At 43.5% G+C, this 20,000-nt stretch overlaps 1 protein-coding gene across 1 annotated transcript in view; it reads left to right on the forward strand.

The window, feature by feature from the left end:
• The window catches only part of veph1 (ventricular zone expressed PH domain-containing 1), a 163,135-nt gene that overhangs the window by 16,542 nt on the left and 126,593 nt on the right, over positions 1-20,000 (forward strand). The window contains exon 4 of the mRNA XM_041876871.2: positions 6,869-7,043. Coding sequence (XP_041732805.1) covers positions 6,869-7,043 — 175 coding nt within the window. The remainder of the gene's footprint in view (positions 1-6,868; positions 7,044-20,000) is intronic.

Consider the following 20,000-nt stretch of genomic DNA (forward strand, 5'->3'; position numbering starts at 1 on the left):
TTCTGCAGCGATACGCCATCCCATCCGGTTTGGGCTTAGTGGGACTATCATTTGTTTTTCAATAGGACAATGACCCAACACACCTCCAGGCTGTGTAAGGGCTATTTTACCAAGAAGGAGAGTGATGGAGTGCTGCATCATATGACCTGGCCTCCTGCAAAGAAACCACTACTAAAGGACACCAATAATAAGAAGAGACTTGCTTGGGCCAAGAAACACGAGCAATGGACATTAGACCGGTGGAAATTTGTCCTTTGGACTGGAGTCCAAATTTGAGATTTTTGGTTCCAACCGCTGTGTCTTTCCAGATTAAGCGAGCAGTGTGTCAAGAAGCAGTGCAGCTTGGCGGGTTCGTGTTTCGGTGGACGCATGGCTCTTGACCTTCGCCTCTCCCGAGTCCGTACGGAAGTTGCAGCGATGGGACAAGACTGTAACTACCAATCGGGGTAAAAAGTACCAAAAAAATTATAAATAAAATTACAGCTGCCTGACGAACGTTAGCCAGCTAGTTAGCTAGACAACAGAGAACAAGCCACCACCAGCAGAGAGGATGAAAACCTGTGAAGAGGAGCTGTAGCTAGCTAGCTAGGGTTGTTTGCTACTAGCTTCCTCAACAACTGGAACTCCCAGACAAACACTAGCCAGCTAGCTAATGTTAACTAGCTAGCTAGCTAGCAACAACCCTAAACTTCTTCTACAGACAAAATAGCTCAATATTTTTATTCATCCCTGCTAGTTAGCTGATGTTAGCTAACATTAGCCAAATTGGTAGATAGCTAGCTAGCCAAACATTAGCTAGGCTAGTTAGCTAGCTCTCTTCATTCAGCTGGAAAGCAAATAATTGAAATTTACAGCAAACATTAGATGTTCAGACATTATACCTACTGTGAATTGTTCGCTTACCTTGGCTCTTTATTGAGTTCCTTCATTGACTTTGTTGGGTCCATTAAAGTGTTGTAGAAATCAAGTCACAACTTGTGGAGAGGCTTAACATTTTTGAAAAATACCCACATCAATGTTGACCTGTTTGAAATTTGTTTTGATTTCATTGGATGTTCCCTCCGGCGGAGCCTCCACCAACAGCCAATGACGTTACTTGGATGGAATACTGACACATCTGTAAACTGTCAGAAACAATGTGTCATATGTGCCAGGATGTATCCAAGCACCTGGATTCATTGTGTCAAACAGTTCCACTATGTATCAGAATCTGACATAGAATATGACACATTTCAAGCTGATACATTTTGAAACTCCACTATTCAGGTCCCGAAAACATTTGATGTCAAGACAAAATGACACCGTCAGACACACTTTGATACAGGTCATTTTAGGCTGACGTCACCAGTCAATATACACCTGCAACTATCTACAGTATACGCAATCACTTCTGCCTTCTGCACAGACACACAATTGTGCAGATGAATTCAGTGCATGACCTTAGACATACATGAACACTAAAGTGTGTACCCTCACAAACCTGAGATATGACCTGTATAGACATTCACATACCTGTACATGTCACATGATTTACAACACAGCAGGTATAGGCTACAGGCACACAGGCAGCATACATACATCACACCTGTCTGCTTATCTGTACATGTACATGCATTAGAAGATGCCTGTACAGATAGATACACATACTGTATACAATCAACAAACACATACTGTGCATGTGCAGGTATGTGTTATTATGGCAGTAGGCACTTGTACATCCCACTAGCCTGTCAGTTGTAGTCCCTCTCCAGGATTACAGATTAAGGAAATGGCTCCTGCTGTATAACTCAGCAGGAACTGGCCTCTATTACCAACCTAATGAGACTACCAACCTAATGAGACTACCAACCTAATTAGACTACCAACCTAATGAGACTACCAACCTAATGAGACTACCAACCTAATGAGACTACCAACCTAATGAGACTACCAACCTAATTAGACTACCAACCTAATGAGACTACCAACCTAATGAGACTACCAACCTAATGAGACTACCAACCTAATTAGACTACCAACCTAATGAGACTACCAACCTAATGAGACTACCAACCTAATGAGACTACCAACCTAATTAGACTACCAACCTAATGAGACTACCAACCTAATGAGACTACCAACCTAATGAGACTACCAACCTAATGAGACTACCAACCTAATTAGACTACCAACCTAATTAGACTACCAACCTAATGAGACTAGCTCAGGAGGCAATGTCACACACACACACTTACACACACTCACACAAACACACTCACACACACACACACACACACACACTCGTGCACACAAACACACTCGCGCACACACACACACACACACACACACACACACACACACACACACACACACACACACACACACACACACACACACACACACATACACACTCACACACACACACACACACACACACACAGCCCCAGACTATAACACTCAGCCCCAGACAACTGCACAATCACAAATGCACTCTTGTACACACCCCAGTTTCACAAACAAACACAATTTCACTGAGACCCACAGAACAACAGTTGCAAACATAATCACACAAACACAGAGAAAGAGCGAGAGAGAGAGAGAGAGAGAGAGAGAGAGAGAGAGAGAGAGAGAGAGAGAGAGAGAGAGAGAGAGAGAGAGAGAGAGAGAGAGAGAGAGAGAGAGAGAGAGAGAGAGAGAGAGAGAGAGAGAGAGAGAGAGAGAGAGAGAGAGAGAGAGAGAGAGCATGAGCTCCATGTCTGGTTAGTCTTCATTAGTGAGCTCCTTGTCTGGTTTGGAGTTTGAGTCTGATGGCTGAAGTCCTCTGAGTCTCAGGATGAGCTCCTTTGATCTGAGAGCAGCCTGATATTACAGTGACTCACTCTAATAGGACTGTGTGTGCTGTGCATGTGTGTGTGTGTGTGTGCGTGTGTGCGTGTGTGTGTGTGTGTGTGTGTGCGTGTGTATGTGTGTGTGTGCGTGTGTGTGTGTGTGTTTGCGTGTGAGTGTGTGTTTGCGTGCGTGTTTGTGTGGATTCCTCATGTCAGCAGAGAGAGGATGGTGCTGTTGTTTTTAGTAAGACTCTTGGATGTGCAGACAGAAAGCCTTGCCTGCACTGACACCTTCTGGAAGTACAGAAGTATGACAGTTTTCTAGCCACAAGAGTTTAGCATTAATCCATTATAACAATACCGTACTGTAGCTCATCAGCTCTAATGATACGGCACCTTGTGTTTTAGAGTATAGTATAGTTGTTTTCTGTTAGAGTATAGTATAGTTGTTTTCTGTTAGAGTATAGTATAGTTGTTTTCTGTTAGAGTATAGTATAGTTGTTTTCTGTTAGAGTATAGTATAGTTGTTTTCTGTTAGAGTATAGTATAGTTGTTTTCTGTTAGAGTATAGTATAGTTGTTTTCTGTTAGAGTATAGTATAGTTGTTTTCTGTTAGAGTATAGTATAGTTGTTTTCTGTTAGAGTATAGTATAGTTGTTTTCTGTTAGAGTATATTATAGTTGTTTTCTGTTAGAGTATAGTATAGTTGTTTTCTGTTAGAGTATATTATAGTTGTTTTCTGTTAAGAGTATTGTATAGTTGTTTTCTGTTAGAGTATAGTATAGTTGTTTTCTGTTAGAGTATAGTATAGTTGTTTTCTGTTAGAGTATAGTATAGTTGTTTTCTGTTAGAGTATAGTATAGTTGTTTTCTGTTAGAGTATAGTATAGTTGTTTTCTGTTAGAGTATAGTATAGTTGTTTTCTGTTAGAGTAAAGTATAGTTGTTTTCTGTTAGAGTATTGTTGTTTTCTGTTAGAGTATAGGATAGTTGTTTTCTGTTTGAGTATTGTATAGTTGTTTTCTGTTAGAGTATAGTATAGTTGTTTTCTGTTAGAGTATAGTACAGTTGTTTTCTGTTAGAGTAAAGTATAGTTGTTTTCTGTTAGAGTATAGTATAGTTGTTTTCTGTTAGAGTATAGTATAGTTGTTTTCTGTTTGAGTATTGTATAGTTGTTTTCTGTTAGAGTATAGTATAGTTGTTTTCTGTTAGAGTAAAGTATAGTTGTTTTCTGTTAGAGTAAAGTATAGTTGTTTTCTGTTAGAGTATAGTTGTTTTCTGTTAGAGTATAGGATAGTTGTTTTCTGTTTGAGTATTGTTGTTTTCTGTTAGAGTAAAGGATATTTGTTTTCTGTTAGAGTACATAGTATAGTTGTTTTCTGTTAGAGTATATTATAGTTGTTTTCTGTTAGAGTATAGTATAGTTGTTTTCTGTTAGAGTATATTATAGTTGTTTTCTGTTAAGAGTATTGTATAGTTGTTTTCTGTTAGAGTATAGTATAGTTGTTTTCTGTTAGAGTATATTATAGTTGTTTTCTGTTTGAGTATTGTATAGTTGTTTTCTGTTAGAGTATAGTATAGTTGTTTTCTGTTAGAGTATAGTATAGTTGTTTTCTGTTAGAGTATAGTATAGTTGTTTTCTGTTAGAGTATAGTATAGTTGTTTTCTGTTAGAGTATAGTATAGTTGTTTTCTGTTAGAGTATAGTATAGTTGTTTTCTGTTAGAGTATAGTATAGTTGTTTTCTGTTAGAGTATAGTATAGTTGTTTTCTGTTAGAGTATATTATAGTTGTTTTCTGTTAGAGTATAGGATAGTTGTTTTCTGTTAGAGTATATTATAGTTGTTTTCTGTTAAGAGTATTGTATAGTTGTTTTCTGTTAGAGTATAGTATAGTTGTTTTCTGTTAGAGTATAGTATAGTTGTTTTCTGTTAGAGTATAGTATAGTTGTTTTCTGTTAGAGTATAGTATAGTTGTTTTCTGTTAGAGTATAGTATAGTTGTTTTCTGTTAGAGTATAGTATAGTTGTTTTCTGTTAGAGTAAAGTATAGTTGTTTTCTGTTAGAGTATTGTTGTTTTCTGTTAGAGTATAGGATAGTTGTTTTCTGTTTGAGTATTGTATAGTTGTTTTCTGTTAGAGTATAGTATAGTTGTTTTCTGTTAGAGTATAGTACAGTTGTTTTCTGTTAGAGTAAAGTATAGTTGTTTTCTGTTAGAGTATAGTATAGTTGTTTTCTGTTAGAGTATAGTATAGTTGTTTTCTGTTTGAGTATTGTATAGTTGTTTTCTGTTAGAGTATAGTATAGTTGTTTTCTGTTAGAGTAAAGTATAGTTGTTTTCTGTTAGAGTAAAGTATAGTTGTTTTCTGTTAGAGTATAGTTGTTTTCTGTTAGAGTATAGGATAGTTGTTTTCTGTTTGAGTATTGTTGTTTTCTGTTAGAGTAAAGGATATTTGTTTTCTGTTAGAGTACATAGTATAGTTGTTTTCTGTTAGAGTATATTATAGTTGTTTTCTGTTAGAGTATAGTATAGTTGTTTTCTGTTAGAGTATATTATAGTTGTTTTCTGTTAGAGTATAGTATAGTTGTTTTCTGTTAGAGTATATTATAGTTGTTTTCTGTTAAGAGTATAGTATAGTTGTTTTCTGTTAGAGTATAGTATAGTTGTTTTCTGTTAGAGTATAGTATAGTTGTTTTCTGTTAGAGTATAGTATAGTTGTTTTCTGTTAGAGTAAAGTATAGTTGTTTTCTGTTAGAGTATAGTATAGTTGTTTTCTGTTAGAGTATTGTATAGTTGTTTTCTGTTAGAGTAAAGTACAGTTGTTTTCTGTTAGAGTATTGTATAGTTGTTTTCTGTTAGAGTATATTATAGTTGTTTTCTGTTAGAGTAAAGTACAGTTGTTTTCTGTTAGAGTATTGTATAGTTGTTTTCTGTTAGAGTATATTATAGTTGTTTTCTGTTAGAGTAAAGTACGGTTGTTTTCTGTTTGAGTATTGTATAGTTGTTTTCTGTTAGAGTATAGTATAGTTGTTTGGGTATGTTTCAGTGTTTGTCTTATGGTGATAGAAGATTGAAGCGCTAACTCAGTGGTCACCAAACCAAGTTCTGGTCAACTTCAGACCATAGGGCTTGTGTTTCTGCCCAGCATTAACACAACCGATTTTAAAAAGTCTGGATACAATTTAGCTCTTCAGGAGAACAGTTGGACAGTACCTTTGCCCATTTCTAGCCCTTCTAAATGTTCCCAAACCATCCCCTTGGGGGCGCTAGTGGATGTCAAAATAGGCCGTGGGACACCACTGTCTACATGCATAGACACATACACTCTCTCCTTGAGCTCAGAAATGAGTGTTTATGGGAAGAAGCAATCTGTTGTCCTCCGTTCCCCTAATCTGTTCTGTTCTATTATATTCCCTTAAATTGTCCATGTGCGTCACTAAAGGTTCATATAGGCCCTAAAGAGGATGGAACACACACACACACACACACACACACACACACACACACACACACACACACACACACACACACACACACACATCATACATGTTTGAGATCTGTGATGTAAGTGGTGAGAACCTCTATGGTCTACTCTAGTCCATTATTCTGATCAGCACATTCTGATCTGTTATTGTGGTCTGGGTTGGGCCCAACTCGGACACAGTGGTTCTAATGGCCCAGTTGATTGGAGCATGGTACCTACATGCCAACACTGTGGCATGGTATAAACTAGAGTTGTTATAAAAGGGGCCAGGGCCACATTATATAAATTGGGTATATGCGTGAATATACACGAGGGTATACCAAACATTAGGAACACCTTCCTAATATTGAGTTGCCCTTTTGCCCTCAGAACAGCCTCAATTCATCAGGGCAACAATTCTCTCTCTCTCTCCCCCCCTCTCCCTCTCTCTCTCTCTCTCTCTCTCTCTCTCTCTCTCTCTCTCTCTCTCTCTCTCTCTCTCTCTCTCTCTCTCTCTCTCTCTCTCTCACACAATCTCTCTGTCTCTCTCACACAATCTCTCTGTCTGTCACTCTCTTCTGCCTGTCTCTCCCTCCTACAGAACTACAGTCGTCCCCCAGTGATGGCTCTAGCAGTGCCGGTGGCAGTGAGGTTTCTACAGAGAGGCAACAGAGAGCTCAGTAGAAACATGTCCAGTTATCTCTCTCTGGCTGCCATGGCTAAGCCTGAACTACTGGCAGAACACACAGAGGCTATCACCTGCAGTGTGCTGGGAGGTAGGACACACACACACACACACACGGACACAGACACAGACACAGACACACACACACACACACACACACACACACACACACACACACACACACACTGTATACTGTATACACACACACACGGACACATTTGGTATTACACACTTACAGATAGACATGTTCCACAACCACCCATAGAGGGATGTGATTGTTTCTGTTTTGTTAAAGAGAAAGCCTCCCCTATACTAAATAATCTGACAGGGTATTCAGTGTACCTGATCAGAGGGTCTCGGCTGAGATCAGTTTAAAGAGACAGACTGGCGTCTGTTTGTTCATTCCTAGCCCAATACTCTATTCAGTCATAGGTTTCATGATTATGTGTTTTATTTATGTATTCCGATGTGCGGAATAAAATAATATCAGAGGAGGCCGTTGAAAGAGATGATCAGTGTGTGTCATGTGTCACTTGCCTTGCTAAGCCCTTTCATTCCTCAGGCCGGACAGAGCAGCATGGCTTCCAGCCGGACTGTGGGTCCGAGCTGAGGGATTACTCTTATGTGGCCCTCAGATCTGTGGCTTAGGTTTACAGGCCCAGCCCTGGCTACAGCTGAATACAGCTGTTTCGTGTGTTAGAGCTGGACAGGCTCAGGCTCTAAACAGCCTCTGTTGGCCGGGCCCCACTGCCCTGGATAGATAAGGATCTCCCAGCAGAGCTGTAGACGTCACTCCCTATATAAGACTCAGGAGAGAGAGTGAGGGAGGAGTGTGTGTGTGGGATAGGGCCAGTGGAGGTTTTCATAAGGCCTGGAGAGGTCCAGTCTCATTTAGACTGTGTTTGTGCAGGTTGATATTGATGTTTATATTTGACATTTGGGTTGAGGTCAGCCAGTGGACTTCACTCCACTGATAAAACTGAAGAGGTATTCTCTTAGAAAAAAAAAGGTGCTCTCTAGAACCTAAAAGGGTTCTTCAGCTGTCCCCATAGGATAACCCTTTGAAGAACCCTTTTTGGTTCCAGGTAGAACCCTTTTGGTTCCGGTTACAACCTTTTTGGGTTCGATGTAGAACCTTTTCCACAGAGGGTTCTACATGGAATCAAAAAGGGTTTTATCTGGAACCAAAAAGGGTTATACCTGGATCCAAAAAGGGTTCTCCAATGGAACCAAAAAGGTTTATCCTATGCTGACAGCCAACTGCCTACTGTGTCTGCATCTGGGTCTTAGCCTGAGCCATGATAGTGTATGGAATGCAATGGATAGCAGCTGTTTTAATTGGCTCCTGACCAATTCTGCTATTTTGTGTTTTTTTGTGCAGTCTTATCACATTTTGACCAGCATGTCACCTGTCCAACTAGAGGCAAAAAAACTCTAGATCACCTTTACTCCACACACAGAAACGCATACAGTAAAAGGCATACATAGCTAACTCTCCCTCTATTTGGCAAATCTGACCATAACTCTATCCTCCTGATTCCTGCTTACAAGCAAAAACCCAAACAGGAAATACCAGTGATGCGCTCAATATGGTGGTCCGATGAAGCCGATGCTAAGCTACAGGACTGTTTTGCTAGCACAGACTGGAATATGTTCTGGGATTCATCCAATGGCATTGAGGAGCTTACCACATCAGTCACCGGCTTCATTAATAAGTGCATCGATGATGAAGTCCCCACAGTGACCGTACGTACACATCCCAACCAGAAGCCATGGATTACAGGCAACATCCGCACTGAACTAATGGTTAGAGCTGGCACTTTCAAGGAGCGGGACACTAATCCGGACGCTTGTAGGAAATCCCGCTACGCCCTCCGATGAAGCGTCATACAGGCGAAGCGTCAATACAGGACCAAGATCAAATCCTTCTACACTGGCTCTGACACTGGTTGGATATGGCAGGGCTTGCAAACTATCACATATTACAAAGGGAAACCCAGTCACGAGCTGCCCAGTGATGCAAGGCTACCAGACAAGCTAAATGCCTTCAATGCTGGCTTCAAGGCAAGCAACACTGAACAATGCATGAGAACACCAGCTGTTCCGGACGATTGTGTGATCACGCTCTCCATAGCCGATGTGAGTAAGACCTTTAAACAGGGTAACATTCACAAGGCGCAAAGGCCAGACAGATTACCAGGACGCGTACTCAGAGCATACGCTGACCAGCTACCAAATGTCTTCACTGACATTTTCAACCTCTCCCTGACCCAGTCAATAATACCTACATGTTTCAAGCAGACCACCATAGTCCCTGTGCCCAAGAACGTCAAGGTACTGTAACCTGTCTAAATGACTATCGCCCTGTAGCACTCACATCTGTAGCCATGAAATTCTTTGAAAGGATGGTCATGGCTCACATCAGCACCATCATCCCAGACACCCTGGACCCACTCCAATTCGCATACCGCCCCAACAGATCCACAGATGACGCAATCTCTATTGCACTCCACACTGCCCTTTCTCACCTGGACAAGAGGAACACCTATGTGAGAATGCTGTTCATTGGCTACAGCTCAGCATTCAACAAACACCATAGTGCCCTCCAAGCTCAGCACTAAGTTAGGGACCCTGGGATTGAACACCTCCCTCTGCAACTGGATCCTGGACTTCCTGACTTCCTGCTTAGTCCCATCCTGTATTCCCTGTTCACCCACAACTGTGTGGCCGCGCACGACTCCAACACCATCATTACGTTCTCCGACGACACAAAGGTGGTAGGCCTGATCACTGACGACGACGAGACAGCCTATAGGTAGGAGGTCAGAGACATCCCTCAATGTCAGCAAGACAAAGGAACTGATCGTGGCCTAAAGGAAAAGAAGGGCCAAGCACGCCCCCATTCACATCGACTGGTCTGTAGCGGAGCGGGTCGAGAGCTTCAAGTTCCTCTGTGTCCACATCTACACTATATATACAAAAGCATGTGGACACCCCTTAAAATTAGTGGATTCGGCTATTTCAGCCACACTCGTTGCTGACAGGTGTAAAAAATCAAGTACACAGCTATGCAATCTCCATAGACAAACATTGGCAGTTGACTGGCCTTACTGAAGAGCTCAGTGACTTTCAACGTGACACTGTCAAATTTCTGCCCTGCTAGAGCTGCCCCGGTCAACTGTAAGTGCTGTTATTGTGAAGAGGAAACGTCTAAGCGCAACAACGGCTCAGCCACGAAGTGGTAGGCCACACAAGCTCACAGAACCGGACCGCCGAGTGCTGAAGCACGTAGTGCGTAAAAATCGTCTGTCCTCGGTTACAACATTCACTACTGAGTTCCAAACTGCCGCTGGAAGCAACGTCAGCACAAGAACTGTTTGTCGGGAGCTTCATGAAATGGGTTTCCATGGCCGAGCAGCCGCACACAAGCCTGGAATCACCATGCGCAATGCCAAGCGTCGGCTGGAGTGGTGTAAAGCTCGCCACCATTGGACTCTGGAGCAGTGGAAACGCGTTCTCTGGAGTGATGAATCACACTTCACTATCCTGTTTCAGCATGACAATGCCCACGTGCACAAAGCGAGGTTCATACAGAAATTATTTATCGAGATCGTGTGGAAGAACTTGACTGGCCTGCAAAGAGCCCTGACCTCAACCCCATCGAAAACCTTTGGGATGAATTGGAACACCGACTGCGAGCCAGGCCTAATCGCCCAACATCAGTGCTCGACCTCACTAATGCTCTTGTGGCTGAATGGAAGCAAGTCCCCACAGCAATGTTCCAACATCTAGTGGATAGCCTTCCCAGAAGAGTGGGGGCTGTTATAGCAGCAAAGGGGGGATCAACTCCATATTAATGCCCATGATTTTGGAATGAGATGTTCGACAAGCAAGTGTCCAGATACTTTTGGTCATGTAGTGTATCATGGTCCACACACACCAACACAGTCATGAAGAGGGCACGACAACGCCTCTTCACCCTCAGGAGGCTGAAAAATGTGGCATGGGCCCTCAGATCCTCAAAAAGTCTGACCGCAAGGCGCTACAGAGGGTAGTGCGTACGTTCTAGTACATCACTGTGGCCGATCTCCCTGCCATCCAGGACCTCTATACCAGGCGGTGTCAGAGGAAGGCCCTAAAAATTGTCAAAGACTCCAGCCACCCAAGTCATAGACTGTTCTCTCTGCTACCGCACATTTGTACTCGGTCTTGAGTCTTGACTCAGTCTCGGACAGTGAGGACTCGTAATTTCTTCCAGAGACCAGCCAAGTTAAAAAATCATAATTATCAGCTTCCATTCAGTCATAAAACCACTTTGTCAGGCCAAATAAATACACTCCTTCCTTGAAACGTTAATACAGTATCTTAACAGCCTTTATATCTATTATAGACATGTTTGCGCAGTGGCGAACCTATAGGCCTTCAGTGTGTGACAGGTTCGTGATTCTGAAAGGACAGCAACCGTAATACCAGCGCACTCATGTAGGAGAGCACACAAAGGGCCAGTGGTGTAGTGGAGGGTATACGCAGGTATAAACCGTATACCCACTTTTTTTCAGTGGGCATTGCTTATAATCACTTCTTAATCCCTACTGATGTGTATCAAAGTAGTGTAGTGGAGGTATTAGACTTATCATTTATGTAGTACAATAGAGAAATCATGCACAAAGTAGCCTACACAATCACAAAGCACGTGAAATATATTCACATGCGCGCCACAGAATATCATCTGCAGGCAGCAAGAAGTGTTTTTTTGCATGGAGCAGCTCACAGATGAATGACATCGGTAGCTGTTATGGCGCAATGGTCTAAGGCACTGCATCGCAGTGCTAGCTGTGCCACTAGAGATCCTGGTTCAAATCCAGGTTCTGTTGTAGCCGGCCGCGACCGGGAGACCCGTGGGGCGGCGCACAATTGGCCCAGCGTCGTCCAGGGTAGGGGAGGGAATGGCCGGCAGGGATGTAGCTCAGTTGGTAGAGCATGGCGTTTGCAACGCCAGGGTTGTGGGTTCGATTCCCACGGGGGGCCAGTATGAAAAAATTATAATGTATGCACTCACTAACTGTAAGTCCCTCTGGATAAGAGCGTCTGCTAAATGACTAAAATGTAAATGTAAAATGAAAGACGTTTCAACTTATGATATCTAACAATAAATGCTAACTAAGGCAACAATGGGTATGCAAACCAGGTATTGAAAAAGTTTAGTCCGAAGTGTTAGTTAGTAGGCTATTTGTGATGCGCAATTGTCATCTTGCACTGTCTGCATCAGGGGCGTAGACATGGATGGGCCTGGGTGGACAGAGGCCCACCCACTGGGGAGCCAGGCCCTGACAGGCCCACCCAATCAGATTGATGTGGTTTAAGCATTGTTGTGGACTTTAGACCATCAAATTTGTGTATTTTTTCAACAACAGAAAAAGGTGTGAATTTGAGAGTGAAAATCGGAAAAATGTATAGGAAAACTCATGAAAAAACATAGGAAAACATAGGATTTTTCACACAGGGTGCCTTTCCTTCACTGGGCCTTTTGGGAACATTTTGGCAAGATTTGAGTATACCCACTCCAGGCACCACTGCATAGGGCCGATGGAAAGACAGCAGTCACACAGTATGATGTTAAAGGATAAGCAGTCACACAGTATGATGTTAAAGGATAAGCAGTCACACAGTATGATGTTAAAGGATAAGCAGTCACACAGTATGATGTTAAAGGATAAGCAGTCACACAGTATGATGTTAAAGGATAAGCAGTCCATAAACTCTGACATAATAAGGCAGTAGGTCCAAATCATAAGAATACAAAAACACAACCATTAAGCATTTCCCAATCGAAATGTACAAATATTACTTCCCATTGCAAAAAAACATTTCACGTTTAGCACACAAAGTAACCGGTGACCTAAAGTTTAAAGTGGAACCGACAGCGTTTTAACTACTTTGCAGATATGAAGCAAACAGACAATCATAATATTGGTAAAAAATATCACATTCCCAGTTTATGCTACAAAACAAACTTTATAAGAGGTTTTAAAAATAGGTTATATTTGACTCAACGTTCCATGACGTACACTAAGGCATTGTTGGCAGAATAGATGGATGCAGTTCAATGCATGATTAATATAATTCACCAATACCTTTCTTGGTAGTCCAAATAAATATTGCTATCAGGTTGTAAATCACAGCTGGCCTGGTACATTGTTTGCTGCCTCCATTCGGGATGCACTGTTTCAGTTTCAATGACTCAATATTCTGGACAAAAACGGACGAATGTAACTAAGACTGGGAATGTCAATACAATCAAACTAGCAAGGGCAATGATCACAAGTCAGTCATAACGTGGCTAATAGGCTAGCATTAGCTAGATAGCTAGCTAGCTGCTAGGAGGATGGCATGTCATGCCATTGGAGGAGTGACTGACTTTTTCCCCCTCATATCGTTTTTTGGTGGCTATACACCGCTAGCGATGCAGGTGTCATTTGGTTAGCTAGCAAGAACTTGAACAACTGTTATACATTTAGCATATCTCTTGCGTTCGCAAATTCACTCTGGCTATCTACTCCGATTTCAGAGCACTTTCATCTGAGTGCCAGAGCACAGAACAACTGATTAATTTACGAACGCGCAGTAAACGTAGACAAAAAAAGTAATAGTTAGTCAAGAATGCACATGTAAACAGCCTAACTAGTTCTGCTACGGCGAGTAAAATGGTCAGAGTGAGGTGTTCTCTAATTTGTGTCTGGAAGTAGCTAGCTAGCAAGCTAGCCAACCTTAGCCAGTTAGCTTGGGTGCTTGGTTGGGACAAGCATGCATTGGCAGGCAAGCTGCAGAAGGACGAGGAGGCTACAATTCCCCATCGTTTATCAGTGCATTTTTGATGCCAACTAGCTGGAAAAGTTTGAGAGGGTTTATCTAATGTTCCTTCGTTAGATTTGAGCTCATCTTGCTCTGGCTAGCATTAGTTGTTGATCTTGTTGTTGTTGATGTGCATAACTGAGGGAGACAGAGCCTACCTTTTCATGGTTGTTTGATCAATAGGACTGTAAAGTTCCCAAATATAAGAGGACTCCCGTGGTGTTTGCATATTTGCAGAAATCCATTCAGGTGTATTTTGTGGCTTTTGGCGAATGCGTTCTAATGATCTAAAATCGCACTGTTGCAACTGCCTGTAAACACACAGTCCAGTTCAAAGTGAATGATGGCAGGCCAGTGTGGCAAATGGCTTGTTCGTATAAAGGCCTACTGTAGCTCTGATTGGCTATAGCGCACTGGTCTGTGTAGACTCCGGTCCTGGACAAGACAGATGTATTTATTCGTGTTTTTGTATTTATTTGCTATATAATTTTCACAAATGCCTTAGTATACATAATTCCCAAACATTCTAAGAATTGATGACATTAAAAAAAAAAAAGTGTAATATTCTTCCTGGGGGTGTATATGAACATATTTTAATAAGATTTCATTTTGCTAAAATGCTGTTCGTTCCACTTTTAAATGCAACAATGTTTCACACTCATAAGTTATTTTCAAAGAGTTGGCTAACAACAGCAAGCGTGCTGCAATAAAAAACACAGTTCCACCAGATGATGATCATTTGAAACTGAACTTCTTGTTGAAAGTTATTCTTGAAAAGGGAGAAGCTAACAAATTAGCAACAACATCCTCTTTGATAACACCTTCTGCAGCCGCTGCAAACTAGCCGACAACAAAAGCTAGCAAGCTAGACCGTGGGAAAACTATTGCTCGCTATTGCGCAGTGAACTGTTGGCCTTCAAGAAGGCAGAAGTTTCCATACGTTTTTGTAAACATTTTCCAACCCATTAAGTCAAAATGTGATTGTTTGATTTCACTGTCACTCACCCTAAAACAGTTGAATGGCAGATACCTTTATTTAGCTTCTGATGGCCTAGCCAATGGCTGACTTAGCTAGCTAGATTTATCTCCCCAGAGACCAGCAAAGAAAAATCCTGATTAGATTATTTTTTTTCGCTTCAGTGTTAACCCTTTCCTGTCCAACAAAAACTGAAGAGATTACATCAGAACAATCATTGAAAATAATAATATAATGATCATTATTATAATATTATAATATTAATTTTTTTATTTTTTATTTAGCAGACGCTCTTATCTAGAGCGACTTACAGTTAGTGAGTGCATACATTTTCATACATAAGGATTTATAAATCCTTAGCCCTTCTCTGAAGGTGTAGAAGGCCCATTGTTCCCCACTGTGTTTGGGTTAGTAATAATTTGTAGAGTGGCTCTATTTTGACTAAGCATGCATTATTTCACTATTTTGAATGTCTAAAGAATCCATATGTTGTTCTGAAATATGAACTCAGAAATACTGGACATTTTGAACTTATTATGGTGGTGATTTGACAAAATTGCAATCATGGTCTTGAATTGGACTCACATTTTTCTGGTCTCGGTCTTGACTCGGTCTCGGACCCTTTGTCCCCCTCCTGGTCTCGGCCTTGACTCGGTCTCGCCCCCCACTCCGGTCTTGGTCTTGGTCTTGATATGGCACATGCAACTGCTTGGCCTCAGACCGCAAGGCACTACAGAGGGTAGTGCGTACGGCCCAGTACATCACTGGGGCCAAGCTTCCTGCCATCCAGGACCTCTATACCAGGCGGTGTCAGAGGAAGGCCCTCAAAATTGTCAAAGACTCCAGCCACCCTAGTCATAGACTGTTCTCTCTGCTACCGCACGGCAAGCGGTACCGGAGTGCCAAGTCTAGGTCCAAAAGACTTCTCAACAGCTTCTACCCCCAAGCCATAAGACTCCTGAACAGCTAATCATGGCTACCCGGACTATTTGCACTGCCCCCCCACCCCATCCTTTTTACGCTGCTGCTACTCTGTTAATTATTTATGCATAGTCACTTTAACTCTACCCACATGTACATATTACCTCAACTACCTCAACTAGCCGGTGCCCCCGCACATTGACTCTGCAACGGTACCCCCCTGTATATATAGCCTCCCTACTGTTATTTTATTTTACTTCTGCTCTTTTTTTCTCAACACTTTTTTGTTGTTGTTTTATTTTACTTTTTTGTTAAAAATAAATGCACTGTTGGTTAAGGGCTGTAAGTAAGCATTTCACTGTAATGTCTGCACCTGTTGTATTCGGCGCATGTGACCAATACAATTTGATTTGATTTGATTTGATTTGACTCGGACTGGATTTGCTCTGGTCTTGGTCTTGAATCAGTCTCGCTTTAGGTGTTCTCGAACACAACACTGCCTACAGGACCCCCAAGCCATAAGACTGCTAAATAGTTAGTTAAATAGTAAATCAAATAGCTACCCGGACTATCTGAATTGACCCTTTTTGCACTAACTTTTTTGACTCATCACATACGCTGCTGCTACTGTTGATTATCTGTCACTTTATTCCTAGTTATATCTACATATATACCTCAATTACCTCGTACACCTGCACATCGTCTCGGTACTGGTAGCTTGTGTATCAGAGGTGGGACCAAGTCACTATTATTCGAGTCACAAGCAAGTCTTAAGTCACAAGGTCCAAGTCTCAAGTCGAGTCCCAAGTAGAACAGTTCGAGTCTTGAGTCAAGTCCAAGTTGTGTATTCTAAGAACAAGTCAAGTATCAAGTCAAGTAAAAAATTTATATATACATGCCATGACTTGTTCAACTACTAATTTGTGTCTATTTATTGATGCTGTCAGCCCTTTTCATTATTTTGTCCGCAATATATTTAGATTATGTAATAATTAACTTTAACAACAAATTCCAAATGCAAGTTTCATATACACTGCTCAAAAAAATAAAGGGAACACTTAAACAACACAATGTAACTCCAAGTCAATCACACTTCTGTGAAATCACACTGTCCACTTAGGAAGCAACACTGATTGACAATAAATTTCACATGCTGTTGTGCAAATGGAATAGACAACAGATGGAAATTATAGGCAATTAGCAAGACACACCCAATAAAGGACTGGTTTTGCAGGTAGTGACCACAGACCACTTCTCAGTTCCTGTGCTTCCTGGCTGATGTTTTGGTCACTTTTGAATGCTGGCGGTGCTTTCACTCTACTGGTAGCATGAGACGGAGTCTACAACCCACACAAGTGGCTCAGGTAGTGCAGCTCATCCAGGATGGCACATCAATGCGAGCTGTGGCAAGAAGGTTTGCTGTGTCTGTCAGCGTAGTGTCCAGAGCATGGAGGCGCTACCAGGAGACAGGCCAGTACATCAGGAGACGTGGAGGACGCCGTAGGAGGGCAACAACCTAGCAGCAGGACCGCTACCTCCGCCTTTGTGCAAGGAGGAGCAGGAGGGGCACTGCCAGAGCCCTGCAAAATGACCTCCAGCAGGCCACAAATGTGCATGTGTCTGCTCAAACGGTCAGAAACAGACTCCATGAGGGTGGTATGAGGGCCCGACGTCCACAGGTGGGGGTTGTGCTTACAGCCCAACACCGTGCAGGACGTTTGGCATTTGCCAGAGAACACCAAGATTGGCAAATTCGCCACTGGCACCCTGTGCTCTTCACAGATGAAAGCAGGTTCACACTGAGCACGTGACAGACGTGACAGAGTCTGGAGACGCCGTGGAGAACGTTCTGTTGCCTGCAACATCCTCCAGCATGACCGGTTTGGCGGTGGGTCAGTCATGGTGTGGGGTGGCATTTCTTTGGGGGGCCGCACAGCCCTCCATGTGCTCGCCAGAGGTAGCCTGACTACCATTAGGTACCGAGATGAGATCCTCAGACCCCTTGTGAGACCATATGCTGGTGCGGTTGGCCCTGGGTTCCTCCTAATGCAAGACAATGCTAGACCTCATGTGGCTGGAGTGTGTCAGCAGTTCCTGCAAGAGGAAGGCATTGATGCTATGGACTGGCCCGCCCGTTCCCCAGACCTGAATCCAATTGAGCACATCTGGGACATCATGTCTCGCTCCATCCACCAACGCCACGTTGCACCACAGACTGTCCAGGAGTTGGCGGATGCTTTAGTCCAGGTCTGGGAGGAGATCCCTCAGGAGACCATCTGCCACCTCATCAGGAGCATGCCCAGGCGTTGTAGGGAGGTCATACAGGCACGTGGAGGCCACACACACTACTGAGCCTAATTTTGACTTGTTTTAAGGACATTACATCAAAGTTGGATCAGCCTGTAGTGTGGTTTTCCACTATAATTTTGAGGGTGACTCCAAATCCAGACCTCCATGGGTTGATAAATTTGATTTCCCTTGATAATTTTTGTGTGATTTTGTTGTCAGCACATTCAACTATGTAAAGAAAAAAGTATTTAATAAGATTATTTCATTCATTCAGATCTAGGATGTGTTATTTTAGTGTTCCCTTTATTTTTTTGAGCAGTGTACATTTCAAGTAATTTCATACCAAAAGACCAGTAGGCCTATGCTAGTCATTGATGCTCCATTGCTGGTGACCTTGCAAGGTAAATTAAACAGTCAATGTTCTTGATCACCAAACTATTTTTGGAGCTGCATATTTATTCATAGAAAAATCCTCTCTCCAAACAATTTGACATGTGCGCTACACCCAATCCTATAGCTCTACAGCAAAATCAGCGATATGTTCACTAGCTCAGTGGTTCTCAAAAGGAGTGGTTCAAAACTCGCGATCCCACGCGCTGGTCACGTTCGTGGAAGGACGGGACAGCCCAAAGCGCAGCGTGAAAATGCATACATGTTTATTACAACGAATAAACACACGAACAAAACAACGTAAAGTGAAGTCCGAAGGCTAAACACAATACAAGCCTCTAACACGGAACAAGATCCCACAACAACTGAATGCAAACAGGCTGCCTAAGTATGATCCCCAATCAGAGACAACGAGCGACAGCTGTCTCTGATTGGGAATCACACCCGGCCAAACATAGAAATACAACACCTAGACTGAGAACATAGAAAATACAACAGAACTCCACACCCTGACTCAACATACTAGAGTCCCATAAGTCAGGGCGTGACAGTACCCCCCGCCCCCCCCCCAAAGGTGCGGACTCCGACCGCACCAACCTGACATAACAGGGAAGGGTCCGGGTGGGCATTCCACCTTGGAGGCGGATCCGGCTCCGGGCGTGACGACCACATTCTTTCAGCCTCCCCGTTACGCCCCTGGTCTGGTCTGGATCTCGGCGCGCTGCTTCCCCTCTCCTTCCTCCCACGATGTACCAAGCCCTGTCTGGACCCTGGTGTGGGAGACCCCGAATCTGGAGAGGGGCTGACGTCTGGGTCTGGACATGAGCCGCTGACCGGAGCTGGACTAGGCACCAGTGGAGCGGACTGCTCTGGCTCCGGACTGGAGCCGCTGACCGGAGCTGGACTAGGCACCGGTGGAGCGGACTGCTCTGGCTCCGGAGTAGAGCAGCTGACCGGAGCTGGACTGGGCACCGGTGGAGCGGACTGCTCTGGCTCTGGAGTAGAGCTGCTGACCGGAGCTGGACTAGGCACTGGTGGAGCGGACTGCTCTTGCTCCGGAGTGGAGCCGCTGACCGGAGCTGGACTGGGCACCGGTGGAGTTGGAACATGCACCACTGGCTTGGTGCGAGGAGCAGGAACGGGCCGGGCCGGACTGGGAACACGCACCACTGGTCTGGTGCGAGGAGCAGGAACGGGCCGGGCCGGACTGGGAACATACACCACTGGCTTGGTGCGGGGAGCAGGCACGGGCCTTACCGGACTCTGGAGGCGGACTGGAGGCCTGGAGCAGAGAGCTGGCACAACCCGTCCTGGCTGGATGCCCACTTTTGCACAGCGCGTGCGTGGTGCTAGCACAGGACGCTCTGGACTGTGCCGGCGCACTGGCGACACAGTGCTTAGCTCCGCATAACACGGAGCCTGCACGGTCACACGCTTCCTAGCGTGAGTACGGGGAGTTGGCTCTGCTCTGAACCCAGGCTCCGCCAACCACCCCGTGTGCCACCCCCAAAAAATGTATTGGGGCTGCTTCTCAGGCTTTCGTCGTGACCGCGTCCTCTTGGGTCGCCGTTTCTCCTCTCCTGCCTGGGCTTCCTCCTTCGCCCAGGGTCCTCTACCGGC

Source organism: Coregonus clupeaformis, chromosome 5 (assembly GCF_020615455.1).
Source record: "Coregonus clupeaformis isolate EN_2021a chromosome 5, ASM2061545v1, whole genome shotgun sequence".
Taxonomy (NCBI): domain Eukaryota; kingdom Metazoa; phylum Chordata; class Actinopteri; order Salmoniformes; family Salmonidae; genus Coregonus; species Coregonus clupeaformis.